At 40.4% G+C, this 27,136-nt stretch overlaps 1 protein-coding gene across 1 annotated transcript in view; it reads right to left on the reverse strand.

The window, feature by feature from the left end:
* The window catches only part of Alg13 (ALG13 UDP-N-acetylglucosaminyltransferase subunit), a 58,263-nt gene extending 36,644 nt beyond the window's left edge, over positions 1–21,619 (reverse strand). Inside the window, 6 exon segments of the mRNA XM_028773869.1 lie at positions 1,930–2,013; positions 2,627–2,911; positions 2,914–2,986; positions 17,734–17,872; positions 19,619–19,781; positions 21,516–21,619. Of these exon segments, the coding sequence (XP_028629702.1) occupies positions 1,930–2,013; positions 2,627–2,911; positions 2,914–2,986; positions 17,734–17,872; positions 19,619–19,781; positions 21,516–21,596 (825 nt within the window). The 5' untranslated portion in view covers positions 21,597–21,619.
* Between the last annotated feature and the right edge of the window lie 5,517 nt (positions 21,620–27,136).

Genomic DNA, 27,136 nt, shown 5'->3' on the forward strand with positions numbered 1-27,136 from the left:
GATTTTCCTTTTGAGATTATAATATACTTCTCTTGTATTTCAGACCCCGGACAAGCATTTTTTAACAAATCAAAGTGCACCTGGTCTGTGGGTTCAACCTGCATCCCTCAGCCCCTAACCTGTTACAAAGGATGGCTGGCAAACCCTGCCCTCCATGCTGAACCTTCCAACCCAGTAGCTGGGTTTTCCTCTCACCCAGTTGCTCTTCAGTATAGAATCCAGATCTTTTATCTCACTTCATGTCTTCTCCTCCCCCTCTCCACAACTCTCTGTGCACATCTCTTTTTCTTTCTCCCCCCATCTCACTCTATACTCTGTGCACTAATTTTCTCTTTACTTCCCCTCCCACTCTGGGGCTTGCTCTTGCTCTCAACTCTCTCCCTCTCCCTCTCCCTCCCCCTCCCTATGTCCCCCCCCTTATCTCCACTTCACTGACAGCCTCATTTGTGGTCTGTGAACTAGGTCTAGAGCCACCAATAACTTGACTTGAATTGGCACATTTTGTCAGGTGAGATAACTTATCAACTAGCACGCAATAAACAGAGTAATTTAAAATAGTGCAAATTTTGACAAAGAGACTACCACAAATAAGTGACATTGAAGATAATGAATTTATCTAACACACCCACAGGTGTCACCATGCCCTTCTAGTTTTATCTTAAAGGCAGGTTTAAATACTAAATAAACTTCACCTGAGGGGGATTGGGCTTTTAATGGTGTGTTTTACACATCTTTTGTTAGTCAAAATATGGTCTAGGAAGCAACACCCTTAATTTACAAGTTTGTTTAAAATGCAGAATCCTGAAGCATCTGAACAAACCTAAAGCATCAGAATTCATAGTTTAACAAAAGCTCCACTGTTATCTTAATCCACAGAATACTTGATATGCAGCATGGGTCATAGACTTGCATTTCAATGCTAGGAGCACTGTTTCTCCCAGGTGTGGAGAAGACTATAATCAGCAAAATTTAAAGAAGCATTTACAGGATTTTAAGTCACTGTTGAGAAAATTAAAAACAAACCTCTGAGGGCAGTGGCAACAGTCAATATACAGTCAAAAGAATCAAGTAGTTAAAAAGTCACAAGACACATACTTCAAATCTAACCTTGATAAAACTTAACAAAAATTAAGCTACTAAAATGTGTACAAAGCTGTTCTATAAAAGTTGTTTGAGCCGGGCAGTGGTGGTGCACGCCTTTAATCCCAGCACTGGGGAGGCAGAGGCAGGTGGATTTCTGAGTTCAAGGCCAGCCTGTTCTACAGAGTGAGTTCCAGGACAGCTCGGGCTATAAGGAGAAACCCTGTCTCGAAAAACCAAAAAAAAAAAAAAGAAAGTCAACCATAGGCGGAGAGTTTACACAATGTGTAATATTAAGACTAACAAATATTTCCTTAAAAATAAATTTTACAAAACTATTCAAATTGGCTGAGGAATACTGATTATAGATTAAAATGGACATTTCACAATATTAGCAAAGTCAAATCTAACAAGAAAAGTGGTACAAACAATACAAATCTGTGGTCAAAATATAAATGGTCTTAGGATTTGGTTTTGAGTGTAGAGTAAGAAAAAGACACAGATTGTTACTTCTTTTTTATCCATTGGTGTTCTGACAGTCTCCCTATACTGCTCAGACAGGCCAAGCTGGACTCAACTCTTATTCAGTATCCAGAGCATTGAGATGAGAGATCAGTGCTGGATTACAAACCTACACCAACAGGCCATTCTTAGTTTTTAATCAGCATAAAGCATATTTTCCTTTGAGGAAGAGGTACAAAAGCATGCTAGCTCTAGGAAGTCAGCTGAGAATTAAAGAGTTGCTTACTGAGAAAGTATAACCTTTTTGTACTAGGAACTAATAAATCTTTTTGCCCACTTACTATATACATTACCAACAACTCTCTTCAGTACATATATTCTACTTACAGACTCAAAAGCTTGTTGATTTTCCTTCATATATGAGACACAAGCTCTCCTGATATGTAAATGATGGATCTGGCTGTGAAACAACTATAAAAGAAAAGACTAGCTCACTGCCATGGCATTGCATTTCAAATAGAAGTTCCTAAATTAAGACTATGAATCAGACATTTAGTTTCCTAAACTAGAGCACATGTTGGAAACAGAGAAATTAAGTCCAGCTGCTACTACACCTGATCTTAGCCAAAGGCAAAGAAGCCATGCCTCCTCATGTTAAAATATGATCGGCTTTAGTGAGATTGAGGGTTAATGAGTCTGTCCTGGACTTTCAACCTCAACTTTGAACTTGTAAGGGTTCAAGCTACAAATCTTTTTTTAATTCATAAACGAGGAGTAACATGCTTAAAAAAGAACTGAGATTCATTTTAATGTTTTCTTTAACCTCACATTAATGTACCCCTCCCCGATTACAAACTGGCAGTGAAAAATCGAAACATAGACACAGGAGAACCGTATTTGCTCTTATCACAACTGCACACTATTTCCATCTGTACTTCTCAAGCAGGCCTGGATGTTTCCACTAACAAATGAAAAATACAGTTTTTGTTTCTTTCAGTATTCTACAGATTGTACTGGACCACGCCACATGTCACCCTGAAAACTTACAAACAAGACATTATCCATTTCTCACGCTTATATTTACCTGCTCCGAAATAGCACGAAAGAGGCAAGAGGCATCCTTGGCAATCACCTTTCGAAACAGCCCTAAACTGCCTAAATATTCATCCATTGAAGCCTCACTCAAAGACTTCTGGCCGCAGTACTTTTTCCATCCTTTATGCATTGTGCACGGGATGAGGAGAAAGGTACAGAGGAGTGGAAAAGAGGAAAACACAGAAGGCAGGGAAGAATAGGCAGTGGCCACAAGTACTGGAGCTTGTGTAGGCAGGTATCCGAAGCAGCTCAAGGTCTAGGCAGAAGGCAGTTGCGGCAGGGCTGCAGAATCTTGGCACTTCCCAGAAGCACAAGCAAGAGGCTGACTGGCGCAGGACAAGACAGGATCCTGTGGGAAACAAAAAAGAAGAGCAGATGCTCCAAAGAGTAAGAAACTGGAGGAGACAAGGGAGGAAGAAGGTAAACAGTTACAGAAAAAGGTGGAACTACAAAATCAGCTCAAGGCATAAAAAGTGACTAAGCAGCTGAACTCTGGAAATCTAAAGAGCTTGGGAAGCTACTTCAGGAGATTACAAAAAGACTCACGTGTGTAAAACAGCCTACACCACAGAGTGTTGAGATCACTCCCTCAATTTTCAAATAGTTTCTGTCCTTCAGGTGCCCTCCAGAGAGTTTACAGAAGTAGGGGTGTGGGGGGGTATTTAACCAATTCACTTTAGTATTTAAGAACATCTTTTTTAAAAGACAAAGAAAAGGGGCGGGACCTCCATCTGTTAGGACAAACACTGCCAAGCAACTAACTGCTTGACTATTTCAGGTATGAGAATAAAATCAAGTCATTTAATTCTAGATAAAAATTGTCTACTAGGACCACTAATAGTAAGTCCATTAATTATGCTAGGAACCTCCAATTCTTGAGGAATGTCAGGTTACTGCATAATACTAATGAAAACAGAGAAGAGTGAAAACCATGAGAAGAGACTTGGCTCAGCAGTTAAAAGCAAAGGACTTCCCAGCACCAATATCAAGAGAGTCACAACAACCTGTAATTCCTCCAGTATCCAGGTGAATCTGCACCCACAGGCACATACCCACAAAAACCAAATATATTGTTAAAAATAAAAATAAGCCGGGCGGTGGTGGTGCACAACTTTAATCCCAGCACTTGGGAGGCAGAGGCAGGTGGATTTCTGAGTTTGAGAGTTCGAGGCTAGCCTGGTCTACAGAGTGAGTTCCAGGACAGCCAGGGCTACACAGAGAAACCCTGTCTCGAAAAACCAAACCAAACCAAAACTAATAATAATAAAAATAAATAAAAAAATAAAAATAAATCTTTACAACGTGTAAAATGGAAGCAGCACAAAACATCTTACATGGAAACTATCAAAATGTAATTTAAAATTTGATGGCATATTGACATGTTGGACCTGTTAGGTATATTTCAAATTGTTATTAGGGTACTTTGCCAAGGAAAAGGTGCTCTGAATCATGGGTGGGAGAGGAAAGCACTATTTCTATTATTTCATTCTGGCATCAAATGTCTTAATTTTTATTTAAAATGCCAGAACACAACCCTCTTCTTACTCAAAGAGTTAAAAATCAGTTTTAGGGACATAAAGCTCAGTGATGAAGCCTGTACTACTAGTACATTAGAGTAACTACCAGCACCACAAATACATGAATAAACAAGTCAAATCTTGCTTTTCCTGTTGGTCTGGAGTTGTTAAATTTGTATTTTTCCATTTGTACAAAGTTTTCACACTAAATTAAATATGTAAGGTCTTATCTAGACAGGTGTGATTACAAAAGAACAATAAAGGTATACTCTAAAGAAAGAAAAAGCTTGACTTTAGAGATGTTGCAATGAAAAGCAGCTATCTTACTCTTGTCTATACTGCAGACGATAGAAAAATCACGGATCATTACTTGTAAATTAAAAATGAAATAAAATCATGGTAGATAAAGAATAAAACCTTGACTTTCCTTACCATTCATTTTCATATTACTTTCTTTTCTAAAGAAACCAGAATACCTTTTGTATAAAGGTTCTGAACCATTCTGTTTTGTGATCACCAATTCACTAAAAACAACTAATTAAAGCTTACAGTTAAAAAGTTGATTTTGTCATATTCTACAAATAAAGACAAAATACAAATTCTTTACATCTACTGAACTTTAAACTAAACATGAGTATAAAACTTCAACAAATACTGTTTATATATTCCATTTGAGAAAAGAAATGGAAGAGAAAGGGCCAAGAAAACAATCAGAATATAAGCAAAACCAAGAAACAAAGATGACAATGAGAAAGAGAAGTACACACTAGGAAAACAACAGATATAAAGAGGCCATTTTATTTTTGACACAGTAACAAAGGCAATACAATAGATAATAAAGTATTTATATCAGTTAGTGCAAGAATTGATCATTCATAATGCAAAAATTAACCCTAGACCTGAATCTCACATCTTGTTTTCTTAACTAATGTAAAGCAGACCAGATCTAAATGTCAAATAAGAGCCTTTGTATTTATTTATCCTTTACCAGCTGCCTCCCAAGAAGAGGTTAAGGCAGCAAGAGAAAAGCTGCAAGGGGGCCTCCCTGTGCCCTTTGTAGTTTATATTTTAGGTTCTGAACTACAAATATTTGGAAATCAATGTGTAAAGTTCTTTAAAATGTTTTAAGAAAAAACATTCAAGACCATTGGATAGTCAAAGTTATTTTTAAAAAGCACACAGATTGGACTTTCATAAAATTTTTCTTCTGCAAATAAAATTGTTAGGTGGATGACAATACAAGCTACAAACGAGGGTAAGAATAGCTGCATATCACATATCCAACAAAAATGTACTGAAACTATATATTTTAAAACTACTAAAAAAAAACCTACTGAAAGGACTGGAGATGTATCTCAGTTGATACATACAGCCTTTACTTAGCATGATAGAGAACCTAGTGAGAACACGAAACATCACTATCACCTATTTTAAGAGTTTCTTTAAAAAATTAAGCACAGAAATTGCCATATGATCTAATAATTCCACTTCTAGGTGTCTATTTGGGAGAAATGTTCACACATAAATCTACTCATGAATGTTGACAGTACCTTTATCCAGTCATAATCCCTGAAGACTAGAAATAATCTCAGGATGAACTGATACACCTAGACAATATTGTGACCAGCAATACAAAACAATGAAATGCTGACACATAAAACAAGAAAATCAAAAAACCTAAGAAGCCTCACGCTAAGTGAAAGATATATTCAAAAGACTATATACTGCATAACCACATTTATTTGACAATTATGAGCCAGAAGTAGTGCCACATGCCTTTAATCCCAGCACTTAGGCAGATCTCTGAGAGGCCAGCCTGGTCTACATAGTGAGTGCCAAGACAGCCTGAGCTACATAGTGGAACCCTATCTCTAAAACAACCACTCCTTCAAAACAATTTTTTAAACACAAATATGAAATAGACAAATTTTAACTAAAAAAAAATAGATAAGTTGTTGGCAGGTATTAAGAATTGCAGGAGCCGGTAGTGGTGGCGCACACCGGTAGGATTTGCTGAAGGAGGCAGAGGCAGGAGGATCACGAGTTTGAGGCCAGCCTGGGCTACACATTGTTTTGCCGGGCGGTGGTGGGAGGCAGAGGCAGGTGGATTTCTGAGGCCAGCCTGGTCTACAGAGTGAGTTCCAGGACAGCCAGGACTACACAGAGAAACCCTGTCTTGGGGGGGTGGGGGGGAAGAATTGCAGGAAAAGCTGGGTAGTGGTGGCCCATGCCTTTAATCCGAGGCCAGTTTGGTCTACAAAGTGAGTTCTAAGACAGTCAGTATTATGTAGAGAATCCCTGTCGAAAGAAAGAAAGAAAGAAAGAAAGAAAGAAAGAAAGAAAGAAAGAAAGAAAGAAAGAAAGAAAGAAAGAAAGAAAGAAAGAAGGAAAGAAAGAAAGAAAGAAAGACAGAAAGACAGAAAGACAGAAAGACAGAAAGAAAGAAAGACAGAAAGAAAGACAGAAAGACAGAAAGACAGAAAGACAGACAGAAAGACAGAAAGAAAGACAGAAAGAAAGACAGAAAGAAAGAAAGAAAGAAAGACAGACAGAAAGACAGAAAGACAGAAAGAAAGAAAGAAAGACAGAAAGAAAGACAGAAAGAAAGACAGAAAGAAAGAAAGAAAGAAGAAAGAAAGAAGAAAGAAGAAAGAAAGAAAGAAAGAAAGAAAGAAAGAAAGAAAGAAAGAAAGAAAGAAGAGAAAAAAAGTTGCAAGGAAAGACGAACTAGAGGGATGGCTGGAAGTAATGCATAATGGCAATTACATTGTTCTGTTTTCTTCACAGAGACAGTGGTCATATTATGCATTTGCATGAAATTATAATACTATGTAAGAAAAAAATGCCAAGCAGCTTTCACCTGTAACCCTGACACTGGGGATGCCAAGACAGGACACAGAGACACAGATACAAAGAATTCAAGGTCAGCATGGGATACAGTGAAAAGCTATCTCAAATTTTAATATGCTAATTAATTTATTTTAAAATTTGGAAATAAAAACAGAAATGATAGAATTTAAAGTTGAGTTCAATGGGAGAGACCACATCTAAAAGAAGTATGCCCAAAATGAAAAGATATGATGACATAATAAAAATCCTAGCACTACAAGATAAACCCAAAGTAAAGTTGAAAGAAGTGTATAGGCAGGACACCGAAAATAGATAAGGAAGTTACTGAAGTCAAAGGCTAAAGAAATTATCTTAAAACTTTTATCATGTTAAAACAGGCCATATATCCCCCAAAGACACAACTTTAAATAGCTATCATCTATGACACATAGATGTTTTATGTACACAGCATAAATGAACCCCTGGGTTCAGACTCTAGTACCACATAAACTCCGCATGGTGCCATATGCCTTTTATGCCCACTTAAACAGTAGTGGCAAAAGGATAAGAAGAGTTCAAGGTCATCTTCAGGGACAAATCAGGTTAAAGTTGCCAGGCTAGGGTGTATGAAACCCTGTCAGAAAAGCAGATCAAGATAGAAACTCAGGTGAAAAAACTACCATGCCAAAAATGGATAGCCAAAAATAAATTTCTAGATACCAACAATCTACTGAGACTAAATCACAAAAAAAGCCCTTGGAGAAATAAAATGTAATGTAAATGTAAGTAACATGTATGTAATAAAATATCTCCTATCAAACAAAATTAAAGAAACATGTAGGCGGAAAAAAAAAACAAAAAAAAACATGTAGGAAATAATATAGATGGAAATAACTTGTAAGCAATAAATGTCTCCTACCTAACAAAATCTAGGGCTAGAGATACGAACAGTTGTACAATGCTTGCCTTGCAAAGGCCCTGTGTTCAATCTCCAGCATCACACACACATACTCACCCACACACAAAGATACAGAAACAAAACCTAAATGACCATCAGAATATGAATAAATAAGAAAATATAGTGTATACAATGGAATACTATTCAATCTTTTAAAAGTAAAAACCCTATCACTTCTGGTAAGTTGGACAAAAGTTTTCAAATCTTGAGTATTACTGTAAGAGAAATAGAGTAGGCACAGATGTTGACATATTTGAAATCTAAAAAAGTTGAAAGTTGAAATCATAAAAGCAATAGTTATCAGAGTTTGTACCCTGAGTAGTTAATGGAGAATAGGAAAACGATTAAATGGCACAATATGTTAGAGTTAAGAGGCATGTTTGAGATCTAGTAAACATCAAGATGAACAGTTGATAATATATATTTCAAATTACCACCATATATTTCACATATTTCACCATAAAAATAATAGGTAAAAGATAAATTTGCTTGATTTAAATAATCACACATTGAATGCAGGTCAATATGATACTATAAAATGTATAAATACTTGTAATTAAAAATACTAACTCTAATAGCTTCACCATTTAGGCCTATAGATGATATTCAAGTTCAAAAGAACTTGAGTATACTATAAAATACACAAAATACTTGAACTAAAACTAACTTTGAATGTTTGCATCATTGTTATAAAAATGTATATAGGATACATGCACAAGAGATAGATCAGAAATGGTAAAGTATAGGTTACAGTTAGTAAAATGGGATTTTTTAATACCTATGGACCAAATGTTCCATGTAATAAAAGCAATTTCAAGCTATACATGTATACTGCCCTTGAACTATATTGCACATAAAATCCCAACTAAGCTTTTTTCCATAACAAATTACTATCCTGTAAAACTCTAGAATAGTGGTTCTTAAGTACAGGGCTTGTTAAGAGTCCTAGGTAAATGGATGGAACTAGAAATTATCATCCTGAGTGAGGTAAGCCAATCACAAAAGAACACACATGGTATTCACTCACTGATTATTGGATATTAGCCTAGAACCTTGAAATGCCCAAGATGCAACTCACAGGCCACATGAAGCCCATAAAGAAGGAAGACCAAGTGAGGGTGATTCGATCCTTCTTAGAAGGAGCAACAAAATACTCAAGGGAGCAAATATGGAGACAAAGTGAGGGACAGAAACTGAAGGAGGGGCCGTCTCAAGACCACTCCACCTGAGTATCTATCCCATGTGCAATCACCAAAGGTAGATGCTGATGTGGAAGACAGGAAGTGCATGCTGATAAGAGCCTGATATGGATATCTCCTCAGAGGCCTTCAAGAGTCAGACATATTCAGAGGCAGATGCTCACAACTAGCCATTGAACTGATCATGGGGTTCTCAATAGAGGAGTTAGAGTGAAGACTGAAGGAGCTGAAAGGATTTGTGGCACCATGAGGAGAGCAACAATACCAACCAACCACAGCTCCCAGGGTCTAAACCACCAGCCTGGGAGCACTTAGGGGGGGATCCAGGGCTTCAGCTGAATATGTAAAAGTGGAGGGCCCTGCTGGGCATAGGTGGAAGAAGAGAACCTTGACCTCATGAAGGCTGGATGCCCCAGGGGGTGGGAATTTTGAGGGTGGGGAGGTGGGAGTGGGGGGGTAGATAGAGGTTACATCCACAGAGAAGAAGGAGGAGGTGTGAGGGGATTGGGGGTTCCTGGGTTGGTGGGGGATGGGGTAAGGGGACAACATAGGAAATGTAAATAAATCATCCAATAAAAAAAAAAAAAAAAGAGTGCCTCTTACCTAGGTTCCGATTTAGTAGATGTACCTATTTTTTATTTGTAACACCTTCCCAAGATGACATGTGATGCTAAGGTTATTAGTCCAGAGTTCACTTTAAGAATTTAACATTCTAAAACAAAATGTTCTACAAGTTATTACTAAGTCTTCTTTAAAAGGTTATTCAAGGTGAATCCAAAATTTGAATAAACACTACACAATCTTTGAGATTCAGAATGCCTACTCAGCAATATTAAAGGCTCCTGAGGAATGCTTGATGAGCTGTCAGAAGATATATAGTAGTAAAGACTTTGGAAATGATGCAAAAGGCTTTGGGAATGATGAAAATACCTAGAAAAACATGTGAAGGAAATAGTACCAGAAGATAAATTCAAAATACAAATATCTGATGAAAATAGCATATATTTATAATTGGGAAAATCAATTGTGAGAATTTCTCCACTTAGATTCATTCTATAAGTAAACATATACTTAAAAATAGCAGTTTAAAAACCCAAACGGGGCTGGAGAGATGGCTCAGAGGTTAAGAGCACTGACTGCTCTTCCAGAGGCCCTTAGTTCAATTCCCAGCAACCACATGGTGACTCACAACAATCTGTAATGGGATTCAATGCCCCTCTTCTGGTGTGTTTCTGTACCATGTACTCACAAACATAAATAAGTAAATCTTAAAAAAAAAAGGTTATTTAAAAAGTACTAAAAAAGTAACTTAAAACAGTAACTAAAAGTAACTAAAACTATTTTAAAAAGCTTACAACAATTATAGTATGGTAACAAACAAAAAAGGACTTGAGACAAAAGGCTGTTTTCATACGCAAATTGTCACCTCTGGAGTCTTTCCTCAGTTGAGAAAGTAGAGAATTCAGATTAAGTAACAATTGAAATATCTTGATTTGCTGGGTGGTGGCGGCACATGCCTTTAATCCCAGCACTTGGGAGGCAGAGGCAGGAGGATTTCTGAGTTCAAGGCTAGCCTGGTTTACAGAGTGAGTTCCAGGACAGCCAGGGCTACACAGAGAAACCCTGTCTCGGGAAAAAAAAATATCTTGACTTAAAACCCCACAGTAAATATAAAATACCACAAAGTTGTAATCAGAAATATTACCACACACCACAAAGGCATAGCTGGTGGATAATTAAATCTCCATCATGTGTTCTAGGAAGCCTGGTGCTTTTCCCAGGTGTCTGAACTTGAATAGATTCTCAACGAGTAGTCAGTCATTCAAGCCAGAAAGTCATTAAAAAGGTTAAGTGGGCCAGGAGGTAGTGAGCATGCCTTTTCTTTAATCACAGCACTTACAATACAGAGGTACACAAATCTGTGAGTTTAAGGCCAGCCTTATCTACAGAGAGAGATCCAGGGCAGCCAGGGCTATTTCATAGAGAAACTCTATGTCACCAAAAAGTAAAATAAAATAAATAAAATAAGGCTAAGTTACCAGCATAAACTTCACAACTCAATTTTTTCTCAAATGAGAAAAAAGTTGCTATTTTAAAAGACCTATTAAACATTAAGATTCTATCTCTGGAAATGAATAAAACCTTTTCTAAAATCTTAGTGGAGAGTTGGTGACAAGACTGTGAATATGACTTAGTAGTTTGTTTTGCAATAAGAACTTCAACTGGTGCATTACAAAGCACATAAAAATGCTACAGATAGCAGGTACAATCTGATAGTAAACTCAGAACTGAGAAGGCAGAGACAAGCGAACACTGTGGCTCACAGGACAGCCACTCTATCCTAGTTAATGAAGTCCTGGCCAGTAAGAAACCATCATAGAGGTGAATGGTATATAAGGATAAACCCCGAGTTTGTCTTCTGGCCTCCTCAGACACAGGTATGCATACAAATAGATACAAGCATAAAAAAATGGTTGCCTAGATACAATAAAGGCACAATTTCTGTTAAGTCTAAACTATGGAGATATGGAATACTCCACACTCACACTTATGTAATTCCCACCAAAATTTTAACCCAAAGTGGCTTCCTCCTGAGTACACAAGTACTTCTCAGGAACCTACTTCTATCATCAGTTCAAAATGTAACATCAGCCCAAATGACAATCAGGAAAATCTGCTAAAACAATGTGAATATGGCTCAGGTAAAATGTTTGGAACTAGGTACACCTACAGTCACTACCATACATACATACTGATTTTTTTTTTTAAACTACGTACCTGAAACTTACTATATGGCAGAAGTGACTGTCTCCTAAATGTTGGAATTAGAGTCATGCACCACCAAGCTAAGCTGTGAACTATTTTTATGGATTAAACTCTATCTAAACTTTCTACCAAAGTACTACACTTAAAATTATCTTAAGGTGGCTGGAGAGATGGCTTAGCAGTTAACAGCACTGATTGCTCTTCCAGAGGTCCTGAGTTCAATTCCCAGCAAACACCTGGTGGCTCACAACCATCTACAATGGGATCCGATGCCCTCCTCTTCTGGTGTGTGTGAAGACAGCTACAGTATACTCATATGAATAAAATAAAAACCTTAAAAAATATATTATCTTAAAAGTTCTGAAGCTGGCCGGGTGGTGGCGGCGCATGCCTTTAATTCCAGCACTTGGGAGTCAGAGGCAGGCGGATTTCTGAGTTTGAGGCCAGCCTGGTCTACATAGTGAGTTCCAGGACAGCCAGAGCTATACAGAGAAACCCTGTCTCGAAAAAACAACAACAAAAAAAAAGTTCTGAAGCCAATCACAATGTCTAAGATCAAAAACTCAGATGACAGCACATGTTGGCGAGGACGTGGAGAAAGGGAACACTTCTCCATTGCTGGTGGGATTGCAAGCTGGTATGACCAGTTGGGAAATCAATCTTGAGGCCTCAGAAAATTGCACAGAGATCTACCTAAAGACCCAGCTACAGCACAAGGACACAAGACCCACTATGTTCACAGCCACCTTATTCATAATAGCTAAAACTAGAAGCAACCCAGACGTCCCTCAACCGAAGAACAGATACAGAAAATGTGATTCATTTACACAGAATACAACTCAGCTATTAGAAACAAGGGCATTATGAACTTTGCAGGCAAATGGATGGAACTAGAAAATATCATCCTGAGTGAGGTAACTCAGACACAAAAGGACATGCATGCTATGTACTGATAAGTGAATATTAGCCAAAAAGTACAGAATGCACATGATACATTCCACAGACTAAGTTAAGCAAGGTTCAAGTGAGGATGCTTAAACCTCACTTAGAAAGGAGAAAAAAATAATCATGGGAGGTTATCAGGAGGGAAGGCCCTGGGTTGGAGAGGGGAAGAGGAAAAGGTGACAGGAACAGGTATGGGAGGAGACAGTAGAGAGGCCCAAGAGGGCCAGAATGAATGGAATGTGCAGCTGCTGGGAGTAGGAGGTACCTCTAGAAAGTCCCAGAGATCTAGGATGGGGGGCCCCAGATGGCAACTGTGAAAATTAAGTGAACAGAGGATATAGCTCAGTGGTAGAGTGCATACTTAGTATGTGCAAGGTCCTAGGTTCAAGCCCTACTACCTCTATTGAGAAAAAAAAAGGGCCAGTGAAATGGATCAACAGCAAACATCCTGATATCAAGCCTAGAGACCCACATTTGATCCCAGGAACGTGGCTGAAGGAGAGAAATGGCCCCAATTATCTTCTGACTTCCACATGCACATGTCCACACCAAACAAAAACTTTAAAATGTAAAAAAGATAACAGCCAAGTCTTACTGTTATATTTTTGAATTTATTCTCTATTATTTATAAAGACATTGTTAAGATTATCACATTCTACCTACATATCTGTATGTACTCATGTGAATGTAGGCTCGTGTCCTAAGGTAAGTGGAAAACCCCAGGCTTTATCCTTTTTCCCTTGCTTGGTTAACTGGTCTTCTTACCATTTAGTTGTGAATACTAGGCTGCTTAGTCCAATGTCTTCAGGGATTTCTGTCTACATCTACCAATATCATCATAGGCACAGGAATTTTAAATACACACTGCCATGCCTGACTAACATTTATCCTGAAGATGCAAACTCAGGTCCTCACATTTACACAAGTACTTTACTCACCGAACAATTTCCTCAGTACTTGTCTGTTTTAGAGGAACAAATATTACCAAGGAATGGTGGCATGTGCCTGTAATCCTAGCACTTAAAGGATCAGAAATTCAAAAGATGAACATACCTGTTTTATACAGGATAAGAGTAGTTACTCCATCAATTACTTTGATCTTTTTCAAATTAACTATTAGCTTCTACAAAGTAAATCCATCCTGTTTACTACAAAAACGCTGTCTCTTAAGATTATCATCCTACATATGGTGGGCATGGAGAGATGGCTCAGCAGTTAAGAACACTGACTGCTCTTCTAGAGGTCCCGAGTTCAATTCTCAAAAATGACATGGTGGCTCAAAATCATCTGTACTATGATCTGAGACCTTCTGGTATGTCTGAAAACAGCTACAATGTACTCAGATAAATATAATAAATCTTAAGATTATGATCCCACAAATGTTTTTTTCTCACCAAAACATCACATTGTTAGTTTTTTTCAAAATAACATCTAATATTTGATTCTTATTATCATTTTTTCAATGTTTTTGGTTTTGTGGTTTTGTTCTGGTTTTTGGAGACAGGGTTTCTCCGAGTAGCCCTGGCTGTGTTGGAACTTGCTATGAAGACCAGGATGGCCTTGAACTCAGAGGTACACCTGCTTCTGGCTCCCAAAGACTAGAATTAAAGGCACGAGCCACCACTGCCCAGCTTTTGTTTTTTTTTTTTGAAATTTTAGGACAAAACCGTGAAGGCTATGTCTTCAAAGTTAGGACTCACTACATATTCAAAGTTAGGGAAACCACAAACATTTACTAAAATTAGAATCTAGACCCAACTGTAACGTTTATGCCACAAAATTCCTTATAATATTGTTTATAGTAAATATAGTGGTTTATATTGTTCTACAAATACATGTCATCAATGTATTTTGATTTAATCATATTTCATGAACTGGATTTAGGGGTATTTTAAAGTGTTGAGAGTTTATTTTTGTAATCCAACAACTTTATCCAAAAATGCAGAAAATTTTTCTGGCTGGCCAGGAGGATAACATTTCAGTGTTGATAAATCCATTGACTGTAACAGTCCAGGAAGCATGCTAAAACAAAAAAGAAAAATATCAGGTAACATGAGTGAAAATTCTGGAACTTATCTGCTGCCTGTTACCCATTTGATGAATGAACAGTTGTGCTGCCAACATAAAGAATACTATAAAATATCAGAAGAATTGAATAGACATTCTTATCTGAGTCAATTGAAGTGTTTCAGAAATGTCATTTCAAGGAAAATGTGTTTATACTGTTTTGTAATACTCTCCAGGACCACACAAGTATAAAGTAAAATTTTCTAAAACAATAAATGAAACCAAAAGTAAGCAAGCTAGGATGACTATACTACATTCATTCATGCAGACTTTAAGAAACTTTTTATTTAAACTTATTTAATGTACATTGGTACTCAACCTACACATATGTCTGTGTGAGTGTATCAAATCCCACAGAACTGGAATCACAATTATAAGCTGCCATGTAGGTGCTGGGACTTGAACCAAGGTCCTTTGGAAGAATAGCCATTACTCTTAACCACTGAGCCATCTCTCTAACCCATGAGAAAATTTTACTGAAAACTATCTTGAATTGTTAACTAATAAATCAGTATTTGGTCACCATGCATGTTAGAAATAAGGCTCTAAACAACAGCATACAACTATTACTTCAGAAACTATTAAATAAGTCAGCTAAATTACAACAGGCATACCACCCTCCAACTAAGGTTTGGGGAAAACAAATGATTTAACTACAACAGAAATATAATAAATGCTTCTTGGATACTGACATTTGAGTAATTTTTCTAGAATAAAGATTCCGAAACTGTTAAAACAGAAAAAGGAGGGACAAAAAATTGCTCAAAGGATAAAGATGATTGCCACCAAGCCCAGAGATTATGAAATCAATCCCCAGAACCCACATGGTGGAAGGATAGAAGTTGTCCTCTGCCCTTCAAGTGCACACCTCAAGTACACATACATACATGATTGTTTTCAAAAAGAAGACATACAGGTTTTTTCATCCAGCAGAAAAAATTAGCATGTCTTCACAAGAATAAATGTTTTCTCTTTTATAATATACTAAGAACAACAAAAACATCAGAGCTAAGTAGCTGGGCATAGTGGCCCGTACCTACCTATCTATAATCTCAAAAAATCTGAGATTGAAGCATAAGAGTCAGGAATTCAAAGTTAGCCTGAGGTAGTCTCCCTCTGGCACCCCCCAAAAAGAAAAGCTGACACATTTTGAATGACAATATTTTTCAATAAGTCCTCAAAATACTAACTTGCTGAAGTTGTTAGGAAGATGCGTCCCTGCTTTAAAGTGGTGTTTATCAACTTTTTTCAAAGATTTATTTTATTTATATGAGTACACTGTAGTTGTCTTCAGCTACACCAGAGGAGGGCATCGGATCCCATTACAGATGGTTGTAAGCCCTCATGTGGTTGCTGGGAACTGAACTCAGGACCTCTGGAAGAGCAGTCAGTGCTCTTAACCTCTGAGCCATCTCTCTAGTCCTGTTATCAGCTTTTAATGATATCAACTACCTAAGGACAGAAACACTAATTATCTAAAGCATCCTAGCTTTTCTTCTGACTCACTGTACCAAGACTACAGTTCCTTTCCTCAATCATTATAGAAATGAGCAAACCATTAATTGTATCACTGGAATAGACACTGACTGAATCTGTCTTCTCCCAATAGGAACATCTTGGCATATAACAAGTGCTCTGCATTTAATGAATGCACCAGTATATAGCAAATTCCTGAAAGAAATAGGAAAAAAATCCAAAGAAACACTTATTTATCGTATTCTAGATACAGGTATAGAAATAAAAGTAATTTCTCTATAAGGTCATTTACTTTTTTAAAATGCCAAATTAGAAAAGTTTTTAAAGTCAAGCAACTGGCAATTACTGACCTGGCCCTTTTGGCAAACTTCTAGTGTCCCAAAGACGACCTAACAGAAAAACAGCTTTTTTTCTTTAAGCTTCTATTGCGAGGCTGATGAGTTCCTATCAAATCTAATCCACTTCATAAAGCAATATTCCTTACAAGATCCCTTTGCTTAAAGAGCTTCAGTGGTTTTTCATTGAACATAAAATAATATTAGAACTCTTCCATGAGCTATGCCCTCCCAGCTTCATACTTACTGTTGGCAACAATGTTCCTATCATATGAACCTTCCCTATTCTTTAAGCATTCCAAACTCCAAGGTTATTTCTAAGATTTTTATAAACTCTCATCTTCATAACTGGTTCTTCCTTCTAAATTAGGACTCACTGCAAACATAAGGATGACAGGTTCTCCTGAGGTCTACTTAATTCTTCCTTATCCCAGCTATGACATCACTCTGTCTTTTTATTTGTACTGAAGTTCACCATGTGAAATTCTACCACCAAAATATAAATGCAATGCTTGCCACTGAACCCTGAGCACCTAACAGCATCTACCCACTTTATATTAGAAGAGAATATGTGAATGAATAATTAATTTAGGGCTTCCAATAAACTTACTAAAAAAGTCGAACGTTAATTGACAACTAAAATTCATTATATACATATATGAAACTGTCCAAATAACTTAATTATCCCTAAACTAATATAAGTATGCACATTCTTTAAACACTGAAAACCTGAGTAGTGAACTACAAAACTAAGATTCTTGGAAACCTGGACACTCATATGGACATTCACACATTCAAATTTACATACAAAGAGTTGGCCAAGAACAGAGGAAAAGACAGGGCAAAGAACACAGTCAAAGCAACAGATAAATGAAAAGTTTTGGTTGAGAAAAATCAAAGTATAATTCATGAGTATGAAAAAGGTAAAAAAAAAAAATCAATAACAGCAGAGAGAGGAAGGAGGAATTTAAGGCAAGAAAACAATACATCAGCCTCTAGTATACCTGCAAGTACAATAGAAGAGATGGCCTTCTTTGTGCAACTGCTTTGCCAGTTCAAATTGATGATTGTTCATTAACTTTTCATTTACAACTACCACAAGTGGTTTGCCTTTTTCCAGACTCTCCAAACAGCTTCCTGCACCTGCAAAAATAAAAGCTATTGATTGTTTGTTTAAAGTTATGATACTATGTCATTATAGTTTTTATTGTAAACTTGAATAATTTAGTCCACAAGACTGTATAAACCAAATGACAAGTGTAGGTCAGGTTTAATGGCACATGCCCCAAATCCTAGCATATGGGACATTGAAACAGGAGGATCATGGGTTTAGGAGACTTAAAACAATATACAGAAAAGATGCAAAGCAGGGCTAATGGCATACACATAAACATACTATGATGCTATACATTTTAGTAATGTCTATTTCTTTGGTTTTTATTTGCTTGCTTGAGACATGGTCTTTCTGTGTGTGTAGCCCTCGCTGACTGTCCTAGAAATCTTTGTAGACCAGGCTGGCCTAAAAGACCCATCTGTCTCTGCCTCCCAAGTGCCGAGATTAGAGGTGTGTACCACCACCACCCAGGAGTAATGTATATTTCTAAAGAGGTTTTTTTTTTTAAGATTTATTGATTTATTTTATATATGTGAGTACACTGTCATTGTCTTCAGACACACTGGAGAAGAGGGCATAGGATCCCATTACAGATGGTTGTGAGCCACCATGTGGTTGCTGGGAATTGAACTTGGGATGTCTGGGAAAGTAGTCAGTGCTCTTAACCGCTGAGCCATACCTCCAAGCCCCTAAGGAGTTTTCTTTCCTAAAATTAGTCTTTTGAAAAAACCGATCATGTTCACCACAAACACCCATAACAATCAAAACTACACTTATTCCCCACAAAATAATTTTTCTAAATACTAGGAATCTCAGGAACTCCATCAGGTTGATTCTCTGAAAGCAACAAATTACTAAAACTATAAGCATAAAATATATATTTAAAACATAAGATATTTTATAAGTCTATGCTTATGTCTCTGAATGCAAAATTTTTAAGTATAAAATTTTAATTTTATTACCACAGGCTACATAATAAAGAAAATGCACTGTATTTATTTTACATACATTCAACAGAAACTTAAAAAAGACTATCTCTTCTTTTAAGACTTATGTATTTATTTTATATGTGACTACACTGTCGCTGTCTTCGGACACTCCAGAAGAGGGCACTGGATCCCATTACAGATGGTTGTGGTCCACCATGTGGGTTCTGGGAATTGAAGTCAGGTCCTCTGGAAGAGCAGTCACTGCTCTTAACTGCTGAGCCATCTCTCCAGTCCATAAAGATAATCTTTAAATGGCAATTTCTACAACTACAATCCTACCACTGAAAAGGTTTAATGTCCTTCAAATATAAGCCCAAATACTTAGCTCAGATTTACAATGTTATGATTATTGCATATATTATCCTTCCCCTCTGTGTTTACAGTTTCCTACTATAAAACCGGGCTAAAATAACTTCATAGCCTTCTCTTACCAAAAATATCCTGTTCTCCACTAAAGTTCTCAATGGATATATTCCAGTAAGTGGAACAATTCTAGTAAAATAGGAACTGTGATGAATTTATTCTGTGTAATTAACTTACAGATTTTTGAGACAGGGTCTTAGGTAGCCCAGGCTGGCCTTCCCCTCTCAGGTGCTGTAATTACAGGTGTAAACCATGGAGCTGGACTCTCTTTATTGTGATTGTAAGGATTGCAGCTAGGGCTTTTCACATGCTAGGCATGTACCTTACCACTGAATTACATATCTAGCCCTCTGGAATTCATTCCGAAAAAGTATCTGCTGCTTTTTATAAAACACAGAGTCCCAAGATTTTCAGATACTTTACCTGCGTGGCTAATGACAAGATCAGCTTGCTGAAGGTCTTCTTTCAAAGACTCCTTATACCTGTAAACATCCAGAGTGAATGACTCAGTACTGAATGGTTCAGGCACCACAGTGCCTCTACCAATCTGGAGGACAAGGTGGTTGTAACCCAGACTCTTGAGGACCTAAAACAGGAAAATAAGAAAACACGGCGCTTTTTAATTAATTCTTTTGAGAACCCCAGTCAAGCAACCCCCAGATCGAAGCTCAAAAGCAGCAGCCAGCCATGTGAAAGCCATCTGTGGTCTACCAGTTAGTTTTCCAAATTAACCCTTTTTCCCCCATCCGGGCACCGCCAAGGAACGTCACTCACTACCCACCAGCTGGTGGAGCACAGAACAAACAAACTTACCTTGAATGAGAAGGAGCTGAGAACTAGGCGGGAACCAAGGGAAGAGCTTGTTTAGGTCCCACCAGTTGAGCTGAGACACTATAAAGCAGTAGAGGGTCACCACGGGAGCCACCCGGAGGCAAAGACCCTCTTTACCTGCTCAAGCAGTTGATATCAACGCCTCTGGGCAACCTGTTATCAGCTGGGAGTGGTCTCGAGCCAAGGTTCAGCAGGATAACCAGCTACCAGCAGAGGAAGGGGAGGGGACGAGGTTTTTTTTTTTTTTTAGGGAGGGGGAGCCCCCCCCCCGCGCGCGGAAGAGGGCGGGGAGGGGACGAGGGAGGGGAGGGGAAAGGGGGGCGTCTCGAGCCCAGGGGTCTCCGGGAGAGGGGTCGCGAGCCGAGGAGACGCGGGGCAACCTGTAGCCAGCGCACAGGGAGGGAAGTCTCGAGACTAAGTGTCACGGGGCAACCTGTTACCGGCGCGAAGGGAGGGGGTCGCGAGCCGAGGTGTCACGGGGCAACCTGTTACCGGCGCGAGGGGAGGGGGTCGCGAGCCGAGGTGTCCCGGGGCAACCTGTTACCAGGGTGCAGGGAGGGGGTCGCGAGCCGAGGTGTCACGGGGCAACCTGTTACTAGGATGCAGGGAGGGGGTCGCGAGCCAAGACGCCACTAGGCAACACTGTTACTGGCTTGGGAGGCGTGGGTGGGGGGGATATTGAGGGCCGAAGCTCTAAGGAGCAACCATCACCCGCAAGAGGATGGGAGGCGTGGACAGAGGTGCTGCAGGGAAAACCAATACCAGCAATGAGGGGGTTGAGGGTCGCCCACACACAGACACGGCCCGTGTCCGGCCTGAGGGGGTGGGGCCACGCGGACAGAGGCACCGCCGGGAGAAAAAAAAAACGGTGGCCAGCTTGGAGGAAATGGGGGGTCGCGGGGCAAGGCGTTGCTGGGGTGGGGAAGGAGCTTTAGAGCTTAAAGGGATTGGAGTCAGCGGACCTCGGCGACTCAGAGCAACCTGTTCCCAGTTGGCGGGGCTAGGGTTGGGAGGAGTCGCCGACGAAAGCGCCCCCAAAACCTCTTGCTAGCCTGAGGTCCAAGACTGGGACGCCAAGGGGGGACCCATCAGGGCCTCGGGGAGGGACCGAGCCACGGACGCAAGACACGGGGGTAGTAGAGGCTGGGGAGGAGGGCATGAGAGGCGCAGGGGGTGAGAGGAGATTGAGGAGGGGCGGTTGTGCAGAGAGGCTGTGGGGAGATGGGAGTCGCAGGGAGAGACCGCGGAGGGAAGGCATGACAGTCGTGGGGGAAGGCTGTGGGAGGTCGCTGGGAGAAGCTGAAGAGGGAAGGAGAAGAAACCGTGGGATGGGGGACTGCCGGAGCCGTGGGCTAGGGCTCCGCGGTCCCGGAGCCACAGCTACCAAGCCTCCTTTCAGCCCACGGACGCCCGGGGGAGGTTAGCAGAGCTTAAGCAGCAAGCACAAACAGCCAGAGCCGCCGGCAGCCCGCCGCCCAGCCTGACTCACCTGAACGCAGTCGTTGGTGACCACTCGAGCGACGAGCTCGTCGAAACTGGTGGTCCCGACGGTCACAAACGCTCGCTTCATCGCGCGGGTTCCAGATTCGGAATTGCTGGAACGGATGTGACGTAGGCGGTCCACGCCAAGACCTAAGGGGAAACGGAAAGGGGAGGAAAGCGGAAGTCCATCGGGGCACGCCGGAGTGTGCACGCGGCGGGGAGGGGCGGAAAGCTCGACTCGCCGGGTCGGTCCCTCCTTCCCACGGGCTGGTCCGAAGCTCTTCAGGCGTAGAGCCTGCGGGTTGGCGGAGTCCCAACGTGCTTGTCCACGCCTTACACTTTTGCAGGTAGCACAGGTGTTAGCTATCAAAACGTATGGAAGTTTGCCAGGTGTAGTTTTGTGTCTACCGAGAAAACGGAGACACCCCGAACCAACTGCTCTAAGTTGTCTTCCAGCCCGTGACATGCTTTGTTCAACATAGCACATGCACCACCTCTGTATAGAAACAAAAAAATAAATAAAGGTAATGCACGTGTTTTAAATTACTCCTGATCCGCTCCGCACAGTTGTCCACACCTGTAATCAAGTTATCCCAAATATGGTGAGAGCCCAGGCCTGGTAACCAGACCAACTAAGCTAAGCCACAAGTATTCAATAAGTCAATTACAGAGCTAAGTAGACTGGGACCAAACGCTGCTGAGGAATCTGGTGGCAGGGCAATATGACTGCACACCCCCAGTGATGACCAGCTCCACTTTCTTGAGGGTTGTCTACAAGGGCAAGAGGAGCAGCAGTCCCTGCTCTCCCACCAACAGCAGTGAGTGCTTCATGCTGCTCACCCTAGAGGAGAAGGTGATGTCATTTACTAAGCCTGCCAGGGTATGGAGTGAGAGCTCTGCAGGCAAGTCAGCCAAGCATAAGAGTCGGGAGGAAAGGGTCTCCAACCCCAGCCTAAAAACCTTCAAGCCCATTGGCGTCACGCAGCTGAAGCTGTGAAACAGGTCAAATGTTTCACGTGGTGAAGCCCATGAATGCCTGGTGTCCCCTCCCTGCCCCCCACTCCGATCTACAAACACTTTTGGTTTCTTCCTGAGGCTTTACTCCAGGGATACAGGGAGTGGGCGGGTCTGCTCTATCCAGCAGTAAATCCCAAAGCCAGCAGAACTGATGTCCAGAAGCCTCCTTTTCCTCTTCCAGAATCCCAAACTGTAGCCCAACCCCTGGGCTGGAGAAGTTTAGGGAAGTGGGTGGAGTATGCCAGCCTGGAGGGGCTTGTAAGGGATAGGGACAGGGGGATGCTGGGAGAACCTGTTTATCCAGGTCCACTTTGATATGTTAAGCAGGCACTTCAGTCTTTGTCCCCTGGTTTAAGACTTAATAATAGAGGCCAGACTAGTCTATATGACCATGTCTCAGAAAGAAAAACTTACTATTTTCATGTGTTGGAGACACGACTATGTCACTTAGTAAAAAGTAATCCATTCAGAAATACTCATTAAGCATTTACTCTGTATGTGTCCCTCATACTAGCTGTATGAGTTCCAAATTGTGATAAAGTACAAGATGGAGCACTGCCAGGCACAAGAGAATAACAGATGGTCTGGAGGGGAACCTACTTAACATGTAAGAGGAGCCGTCACTACAATCTGAGTTTTTAGATTAAGGAAGTAGCAGAAGGTACAGCTGCAAAAGGTTCCATGTGGAACTTGTGAATCTTTTATCCTAAAGACTGCCAGCAAGGCAAAGCCTTTTTGAAGATTTATTTATTTATTTTATTATGAGTACACTGTAGCTGTCTTCGGACACACCAGAAGAGGGCATCCAATCTCACTATGGATGGCTGTGAGCCACCATGTGGTTGCTGGGATTTGAACTCGGGACCTCTGGAAGAGCAGTCAGTGCTCTTAACCGCTGAGCCATCTCTCCAGCCCGGCAAAGCCTTTTTGATAAGAGATCTGGTAGTCTTAACTAGCCAATGAATTGAAGAATGAGCTAATATGGTGGTGGATGACCTTGGGGTCTGTTTTCTAGCTGTCAAGCTGCAATTAGCTTAGCTGTCAATGTAATCAGAGATCTGGGAACAATAAATTATAATCTAGGTGTCATATTAATTAAAATGACAGAGGTTAGTCTATAGCCTACCACATAAACAGTTCTCCCAAGTCCCTATGGACTCCATCGCAACTCGGGCAGAGGTAGTCTGACATCAGGCCCAGAAGATGAGAGGATTTTTTTTTCCTGTGGAGGAGGAACTTGGGAGGAATAACTCACCTGTCTTAGACAACATTGTTAGCATTTCTTATGCCTGACTCAGTATAAAAGGGGCTGTTTGCCCCCTCCTCACTCTCTTACTCTCTTGCTCTCTTCTCCTCTTCCCACTCTGTCCCTTCTCTCCCCATTCCCCTCCCACCTCTCTCCACATGTTTATGACTGGCCTCTCCTCTCTCCCTCTCTCTGTCGCTCTGTCTCTCTCTCTGTCTCTCTCTGCCTTTCTCTATCTGTACTCCCTCAACTCCCCTCCCCTCCCCTAAATAAACTCTATTCTATACTATATAGTCATGTGGCTGGCACCTCAGGGGGAAGAGATGCCTCAGCATGGGCCCACAGAGGCACCCCCTCCACCACACCATACTGTGTCTCCACCAAACATATCCCTGGCTTCTTTTTCTTTTTATAAAACACAACAAATATGAGACATTTAATTCTCCCAGTATCCTCTGCTTGTCCACAGTTTAAGCGGAGACCTGACAGTAGGCAAGGCAATAGAGCAGTCTTCTTCAGTGGTTACAGTACCACACAATCCAGGTAGAGTCCTTTATCACTGTACCCATATCTTCTTGGAGAACTTGCGGTGGGGGTGAGGGTGGGGGAGTCTTAGTTATTTGCTCTAAATTGCACCAAGCAGACATGAAGGTTGCATAACTTAATGACTGTAGCAAAAACAAAGCTAAACTATCTTTAACTTTTTTTTTCCTTTTGGTTTTTCGAGACAGGGTTTCTCTGTGTAGCCCTGGCTGTCCTGGAACTCACTCTGTAGACCAGGCTGGCCTCGAACTCAGAAATCCTCCTGCCTCTGCCTCCCAAGCGCTGGGATTAAAGGCCACCACCACCCGATTCTTTCTTAATGGCCTTTTGTTTGTTTTTTTTTTCTTTTTTTTTTTTTTTTGGTTTTTTCGAGACAGGGTTTCTCTGTGTAGCCCTGTCTGTCCTGGAACTCACTCTGTAGAGCAGGCTAGCCTCGAACTCTCAAACTCAGAAATCCGCCTGCCTCTGCCTCCCAAGTGCTGAGATTAAAGGCGTGTGCCACCACCGCCCGGCAATCTTTAACTTTTTAGTGTTGTAAACCTTTAAAGTAATATTGAAATGTAAGGTCAAAAAAGTTATTTTGCACGCAATTACCATGACTATATTTGTTGAATGTTTATTATGTGGTAGTAGTACCTATGATAAGTACTTTTTCATGAGGTTTTTTTCTTGGTTTTTCAAGACAGGGTTTCTCTGTGTAGCCCTGTCTGTCCTGGAACTCACTCTGTAGAGCAGGCTAGCCTCGAACTCTCAAACTCAGAAATCCGCCTGCCTCTGCCTCCCAAGTGCTGGGATTGAAGGCGTGCGCCACCACCGCCCAGCTCATGAGTTATTTAATGACAAATGGTTAGAATAATTTGACAAATGAAAACACTGGTCTAGATTTATTTGTAGTCATAGCATAATTTTGAACAGTATGCCTACTTTATAGTGTTCTTTCACTATTATATTAATATAATCATTAATATATTAATATAATTAACATATTAATATTAAAAATCATCCTACATACTTGAATTTGAAGGTCAGCAATTTGGAAGTTCAATTAGGAGCTTTGATTTAATACTTGTGATAAATTTGGAAAGTACAGAGCCATCCACCATGAAGATATGGCCTTTACCTGGCTGAAAACTCCCAAGTTCTTTGAAGTTTCAGTGTATATCCGAAGCACACAAGAACTCTGTGTGTTTAGCTTTTTGTCAGTTTGACACAAGCAAGGGTTATCTGCAAAGAAGAAACCTTAATTGACGCCATGATTCCACATAAGTTTGGCCTACAGGCAAGTCTGTGACAACATCCTGGATTAATGATTAATGTGGAAGGCCTAGGCCACTGTGGGTGGTACCATCCCTGAGCTGGTGGTCCTGACTTGTACACAAAAGCAAGCTGAGGAAGCTGTGAGTGGCAAGCCAATAAACAGTGCTCTTCCATGGTTTTCTCTTTTAGTTCCTGCCTCCAGTCTCCTGCCTTGGCTTCTGTAAACCAGCCCTATGATCTGGAAGTGAAAGCTAAATAAAGTTTTCTGCCTTAAGTTGTTTTTGATTAGTGTTTAACACAGCCACAGAGGTATTAGACTACGGTCCCACTTAGATTAGAGGAAAAGTCCCAAGGCAATGAATGTCCTTAAAACAAATGCATAAGCAAATTTCCCACAGGGGAAGTGACGGTAAATCTTTGGATTATATGTCCATCACATAAGGGAGGAATGTGTGTGTGTGTGCGTGTGTGTGTATGTGTGTATGTGTGTGTCTGTGTGTCTGTGTGTGTGTGTGTCTATGTGTGTATGTGTGTGTGCGAGAGTGAATACATGTATGTTACAATGAAGAAATTCTATGCTAGAGGTACAGAATTAAGTTAGTATCCTAAACCTGCCGGCACTTTGAGTTCCTTCAGGACAGACCACCCCTAAAATGAGAACACTTATGTATGATGGAGATGCTACCCCTAGAAACATGATCTGGTAGGAATCCAGTTGAACCCCTTGGGTGATCATAATGATTAACACTTTATTGACCTTGCTATTACCACCTGATCTGAGGCAATATTAAGTATAACCATACTTTGGTCAAGACTACCTAAATTTTTCTGTTACATTTCTTCATTTATGTGTATGTGTGTGGGAAGGGGTGAGAATGTGTGCCTGTGTCTTAACCAATGTGGGGACATAAGAAGACAATTTGTAAGTTGGTTCTCTCCTTCCACTAAGTGGTTTCCTAGGATCAAACTCAGGTTATCAGAACCTGCAGAAGTTGAGCCATCCTGTAGGTCCTGAATTTTTAAAAAATATTTTGGTGGTGTGGGGGCGTCTTAAGTACTCTAGGACTTGCTATGTAGCTGGGAACAGCCTTGATCTCCTGATTTTTCTGTCTCCAACTAGTAAAACGGAGCTTACATACCTCGCCTGGCCCAGAACTGGTTTATTATGCGCATAGCTCCTGACTCTGCTTTAACTCTTCCTCTTCTTAAACCTAAAATTTGCATCAGCATTCCAAAATAAATATGGAATCGCTGCATCTTTTTGAGTGTTCCTCTTCGCAGTGAACGTTATTATTATTATTATAATTATTATTATTTTGATTTTTCGAGACAGGGTTTCTCTGTGTAGCCCTGTCTGTCCTGGAACTCACTCTGTAGACCAGGCTGGCCGTGAACTCAGAAATCCGCCTGCCTCTGCCTCCCAAGTGGGATTAAAGGCATGCGCCACCACCGCCTGGCCCGCCCGCATTGAACGTTTATGAAATATCTTTTTCCCCTTCTTCTTCTTCTTCTTCTTCTTCTTCTTCTTCTTCTTCTTCTTCTTCTTCTTCTTCTTCTTCTTCTTC

This window comes from Grammomys surdaster, unplaced genomic scaffold (assembly GCF_004785775.1).
Source record: "Grammomys surdaster isolate TR1022 unplaced genomic scaffold, NIH_TR_1.0 236, whole genome shotgun sequence".
NCBI classification, from domain to species: domain Eukaryota; kingdom Metazoa; phylum Chordata; class Mammalia; order Rodentia; family Muridae; genus Grammomys; species Grammomys surdaster.